General features: G+C 46.0%; 1 protein-coding gene across 1 annotated transcript in view; it reads left to right on the top strand.

Annotated features, from left to right (window-relative positions):
- Nucleotides 1-3,430, top strand: part of LOC106821470 (monocarboxylate transporter 3-like) — an 8,329-nt gene extending 4,899 nt beyond the window's left edge. Inside the window, exons 3-5 of the mRNA XM_014826294.1 lie at nucleotides 119-262; nucleotides 857-1,594; nucleotides 3,378-3,430. Of these exons, the coding sequence (XP_014681780.1) occupies nucleotides 119-262; nucleotides 857-1,594; nucleotides 3,378-3,430 (935 nt within the window). The remainder of the gene's footprint in view (nucleotides 1-118; nucleotides 263-856; nucleotides 1,595-3,377) is intronic.
- Nucleotides 3,431-6,534: the final 3,104 nt, after the last annotated feature.

A 6,534-nucleotide genomic window follows, 5' to 3' on the forward strand; every position in this document is an offset into this window, starting at 1 on the left:
TTTTGCCACGAGGGTTTGGGAATCACCAAGAGTGCAATATGTAATATCAAAATGTTTCGGAATCGCTGCTTTATCGTGAGTTTTATCGTGTTTAATAACTGTTATATACATTGTCCAGGTCCTTTAGCAAGTGTTTTCTTGAACAAGTTTGGCTGCAGATTCACTATCATTTTGGGAGGTCTGATAGCTACAACTGGAATGGTAGCAAGCTATTTTGCTACAAATGTTTACCACTTGATCATCACTTTTGGAATAACAGCAGGTATAATTCGATGCATTATAATTATGTAATCACCAAATTTTTGGTCTTGATTTTCATTGCGTGAAATGAGGATTGCATTATCACTTCATTGTGTCTAGAAGGAACCATTGTTGCTTATGATGATCATTATTTTTAATATGTTCAATGCTTGCAGCATATAAATACAATTGATTAATTATAAACTATAATTACACGGGGAAGTGTTTGTTGCTGCTCATTCTTTGTAGAATTCAATAGTATTAATTAATTACCACATTCATCTGGTAACATTGTATCAGGGGCGTGTACAGGATTTGTACCAGGGGGGGGGTCTAACCGTAACCCAAACTTGGGAGCACGCGAAGGGGGGTGGGGTCAGGAAAATTTTTGAAATTAGACCCCTCAGATACGTTTTCTGCGCGAGCAGGGGGGGGTCCGGACCCCCTGGACCCCCCCCGCTGTACACGCCCCTGTGTATACTTCTCATAATTATTGTGAAACTTAATTTTCAATGCACAACGTTTCCTAGAGACCCTGCAGTATTGATGCAGGATCGGTACGAATCTAGAACACGTTTTTGTTACCCTAAAAAATTCGTAATCGTTTTTTTTATAGGTCTAGGCTTTGGACTCGCCTACACGCCGTCCGTTGTCATGGTCGGAACTTATTTCAACAGATGGCGCTACCTGGCGACGGCGATCGCCTGCACCGGCGGCGGACTCGGCAACATCCTTTTCGCCGTCGTCTTCAACAAGGTGATCGTGGCGTACGGCTGGCAAGGGTCGATGCTGATCAACGGGGCGATAGCGCTCAACCTCGTTCTCTGCGGGGTCATGATGCGGCCGCTGGACACGAAGCGGTCGCCGACGAAGATGGCCGTGTTCGATCTCACGCTGCTGCGAGACGTCAAGATGTTCATGTTCGCTCTGAGCATGATCTGCTGGAACGTCGGAACGATCACGGTGTACTTCATCGTCAGCGACTACCTCAAGGAGATGGGCGTCGACCACGACAGCGCCATCTACCTGCTCACGATCATCGGAATCGCAAACACGGTCGGACGTCCGCTCGCGGGCGTCACTGCCCTTGTTCCGCACTGGCCGTATGCGAACCTCTGGCTGTACACGCTGTCGATCCTCGGGCACGGCGTCGCGAGTATTCTCTTCAACGTCGGCCACTCGTACGGCGTCTTCGCTTTCTGCGGCATCCTGTTCGGGTTCTTCTTCGGAACGCAGCTCGGTGCGATAGCGAACGTTATCATCGACTTGTTCGGAATGGCAAAGTTCAACAACAGCTATGGTTATCTGATGTTCGCGCAGGGCGTTGGCATCATCATCGGACCGCCCATTGCAGGTAAGCGTTCACGGCGATAAATCGGAAGCATTTTTCACAGAGTGCATTTCGAAGGTTATGATTCTCGATAAAATTCACTAATGAAATATGTTTGCAAGATTGACACTCTACATTGAGTATGTGAAAAACTTGAAAATACGTGAAAAATATGAAAAACTACACGAGTGTAAACCTAATTAATTGTATCCCCCGCGACGAAGTCGGCGGGAATACTATGGTTTCATGTCTGTACAGCCGCCACCGCTCGGTCTGCCGCAGAGATTTTCCCTTCCGTTCTATAACTCGACCCCTAATTGACCTAGCATGACCAAACTTGGTCTACTTACACATCTTGGGGAGAAGGTGGGCAGCGTACCAAAACCAGGTCACTGCGACTCGTTTAATTTGACCTTTTCGCTGATCATATTTCCCTTTCGCTCTGTAATCGGGCCGGCCTAAAATTGACAGGCTAGGGTTGACCGAACTTGGTAAATCACTTTAACACATCTTGGGGAGAAGGTGGGCCGCGTACCAAAACCAGGTTCACTGCGATCCTTTATTTGACGCTTACTGCATTGACCCATGATCATATTTCCCTATCGCGCTCTATAACCGGCCCCTAAATTGACCTAGCGCTACCAAACTTGTAACTTACAAATCTGGGGAGAAGGTTCCGCAGCGGTAGCCAGAAACCAAGGTCACGTCGCGACGCTTTTTATTTGACCTTTACCTTGACGTTGATTATATTTCCCTTCCGCCTCTATAACTCGGACTCCCTAATTGAGCCTAGCGGCTACCAAAGACAGAGTCACTACGACCTTTATTTGACGCTTCACCTTGACCTTGATTTCATATTTTTCCTTCTGCTGCTTATAACTCGTCCCTAATTGACGCTAGCGGCTACAAACTTGTATACTTACACATCTTGGGGAGAAGGTGTGTCGCGTAAGCAGCAAAACAGGTCACTGCGACCTTTATTTGACCTTTACCGCTTGACGCTCATCATATTTGCCTTTCGCACTGCTATAACTCGGCCCCTATTTGACCTAGGGCTTACTCAAACTTAGTATAACTTACAACATGCTTGGGAGAATGTGTGTCGCGTACCAAAACCGAGGTCATAGAGCGGCTTTTAGTTGACCTTTGGGACCTTGGACTTTGATCATATTTTTCCCTTCCGTCTAGTAACTCGCCCTTAATTGACCTACGCGTGACCAAAACTTGTGCGTATACTTACACATCTTTGGGGAAGACGGTGGTGTCCACGTGACCGAAAACGGCAACCTTTAAATTATTTGACCATTGACCTTGACTTGAACTTCAATAATATTTCCCGCGTTCCCCTGTGCGTAGTAATCCCGTGCCCCTAATTGACCTAGGGCTACCAACTTTGAGTAATACTTACACATCTTGGGGAGAATGTGTGTCGGCAGTACCAGAACCAGGTCACATGGCGGTCTTTTTTTGACCTTGACCTTTGACTTTGAAGTCATATTTTCCCTCCCCTCCTATAACTCCGGCCCTAATGTGACCTAGCCGACCAAACTTCGTAATACGTTACACACTCTTGGGCGAGACCCACGGGGGTTACCAATTAGTGTGGCGCCAACTGCCTTTTTCTAGTTTATAAATACGAATATGTGACAAAATTAATAGAGAAAAACACTATTAGCAACAAGCCCTTAGGCGTATGATCACGCTCAATATTGATTTCAACCCCGTAAAAATGAAATGATACCGCATCTTCATTGTTATTCATGTCAGTTGATGATACAGATTGTTATCAGCCGTACTATTTCAACAGGTGCCATTGTCGTGATATCACAATGGACTCAATCCCCCTTCTGTTTTACCTGAATGGATGCTGCAAGTATTTTGGTGGAATCGTCATGATTGTCCATCCATCTTCCCAATGACAAGGCATGCGAAGAATAGCAGAGATTGACGTACGCACAGCGGAGGCGGCAGGAAACCATGAGATTGAAGCTCATCTAGAGCCCCAGGAGCGAAGCTGCCCCGCCCTTGATACAAAGGCGTGTCGAAGCAATTGAAAATAGTGCCGCGCCGCTTTAGGATAGGGCGAGCTGCCCACGGGGAGGCGAAGGCCACCCTAGTGGGGTCTGGGGGCATTGCCCCTCCGCCCCGTGAAAATTTTTGAAAATCTACCAAAGGCAAATGGTGGCCTCTGGTGGCATTCCTGAGCATTGTGATTTAGCACCAAAAAAGTGTGTTTCACTGTAATTTTTAGAAAAAATACATGATATTTGAAAGATTTGTTGCTTAAAATAGAATTAAAATATTCAATAATGACCAAAACAACTCCAAATTTATTTTTCTCGAACCTAAGCAGTGGAATAATCTTTGTAAAACTTCCTGAATACATTCGCGCATCAAGACCATGCCATACAATTTACTGGTGCCTCACTAAAACGAACTGTTAATATCGTCATGAACCCGGCTGCACCCCGGCATACAGCATGCTCCCCTACAATATAACGCAACGGACATGGCTGGGCCTGCATAGGAATAGGGAGATAGACGGCGGAGGCAGAGGAATGTGTGCGCCAGAGTTCTGGATCATATTAAATTTTATGGCTATCAGGTGAGCCTGAGCAGCGTGTTACAGGATTTGACCGACAGGGGGGAAGTCCTAAACGTCGTAACACATACTTTGCGAGCACGCGAAGGGGGGGTCTGGGGTAATTTTTGAAATTAGGACCTCGTTTGCATTTTCTGCGGCTGAGCAGGGGGGGTCATGGACCCCCTGGACCGCCCCCCCCCTGTACATGCCCTGACCTGAAACCTCATTCTGACCCTGGTCTCCGCTTATAGGGGCCTAACGAACATGCGGCCCCGTAATAGCGTCACGTTTTAATCACAGAGGTTTTAGGGATGAAGATGCGTACGGCGCTCGCACGTGGGCTGGCGGGGCGGTGCTAGATGCATCTCCAAACTCCCGTCCGCGGCGGCGCCTCTTGTTGGTGTTACGTGGCATGTTTTAATCACGCTCTTGACACCCGCGCTGGCCCGTCGGCGAGCGTGCAACGTCGTGCGAGCACGTGCTGGCGTGGCCGTGGCCAGTAATTTACACGTAGCTAATCCTACGTATAGCTTGCGCGCTAGCTGCCCTCCCCCCCCAAGGCCCGCCGTAGTCAAGCGGTGTAGCGTCTGACCGAAAACTGCGCGAATGTTTTCGCTTGCCGACTATACGGATTCGCGGCGCATGCGCGGCCCTCACTTGGCGCGCGGAATTCGTATAGGCGGGAGCGGGCGAGCATGGCTACATGTGTACAACACCGCCGCGGTCCGCGTGCGCCAGTCCCGGCCCGAAGTTTGGCGCGCGGGCCTTTAAGCGCGCTCTCGGCGGTGCCGGTAACAACGCCATCTTTTGCGCGTTGATTTTCACGTATATATACATGATATCAGGAGTTAAATAAGAGACAAAGTCTGTCTTTATTAACTCGCTGATGCAAATATATGTACCGGCCAAAAAGACGGTAATAAATTATTGAAAGATTTTGGCTTACGGAAAATTTATGGCCTGAAAACAGTGCCGCGGCGGTGCGCGGGCCAGTTCGCGACGGGTCCGACGCCCTTGGCCTGGTCTATACTATATATAGAGGAATATAGTACGTGATTATTAAACTCTGAGCGATATTGCAGCGATCACTATGTCAACCTGCGTGATATGTTCAGTTACATAGCTTGATGTTGTCACATGATCTGCAGTGCTAAAGTAGGCATGGATGCTTTCGATATTTCTACACCCAAAATGGCTATGAGGGTTTGTGTATTCCATTCACATATCTACTATACCCAGGGGGGCAAGACAGCGTTTACAGACATGGGATGTTGTAAAAGGTTGTTTGGTATCAATCATGTTGGGGACCTCCCTGATCACTTTCAGGTGGACTACCTTGAATCATGTGCTGGAGAAAAATGGTGAAATGTTTTGAATAGAACCCTCTTTCACCATGTGTGTGTATCATAGTAAGGGAATTAAATTCTTACAAGATGATACACATTTAATTGGCTTGGTGATGATTTGCATTAACAATTTTGGCAAAAAATGTGATTTTTGACGATTTTTCCCAAAATATGATTGCGCCAAATACATATTTTCTTCAATTTCAAAATCCTTTCAGATAAGAATTGAAACTTTCCAGTAAACTGCCCATATGTATGGGCAATATTGTGTAAAAATGACAAGTTCATTGCTTTTCGAACAAAAAAGTTATAGTGCTCCAAAGTTCAACACTTTGGTTACGTTAATTAAAATTGTTATCAGCTTTTGCTTCCTAATCACATCCGAGTCTAGACTATATTTAAGTAGCTGATTTTAACCACTTGGCAGTGCTGTGGAATAATTGCATGTACATTCTTGAATCATTGAACGGTTTTAACATACCTATCGATGGCATATGGTCATTTCTCTGTGGTTGTGATGCACAACATCAATGTCTGTGTGAGCCTATCATGTATATATATATATATATATATATAGAGTAAGTCATCACACGAGCTCCATGTGATTAAAACAAAGTCAGGATATAGAATAATGGGTATTTAAAGTTCATTGACTGGAGCTTTCGAGATCACTCTTCTTCATCGGTGCAGCGAGCATTGGAATAGGAATCAATAATCAAAACAAATTACGAATGCGTCAAAAATGAATTGATTACAGCAATTTCGCGCGTTGGGCCATGATACGGACGCTATATTATATAACACTGGCCAAAACACAGCAACAGAGACAGCACTACAACACGGGTTGGCTCACGGGTGCGTGTGTCGGAAAACGTTGGCAGTATTGCAATTTTATATGAATAGGTCTGTGGTTCAGGCCTAGGGCAATTTTATAGTACGGGATTTTTAACATGACGTGTCGACGAACCTCATTTACGCCATTGAATGCGTTAAATGCCACAAATTTAACTATATTGCAATGGCCGAAAACCAAA

The sequence above is a fragment of the Priapulus caudatus genome, unplaced genomic scaffold (genome assembly GCF_000485595.1).
Source record: "Priapulus caudatus unplaced genomic scaffold, Priapulus_caudatus-5.0.1 Scaffold75, whole genome shotgun sequence".
Classification (NCBI taxonomy): Eukaryota; Metazoa; Priapulida; class Priapulimorpha; order Priapulimorphida; family Priapulidae; genus Priapulus; species Priapulus caudatus.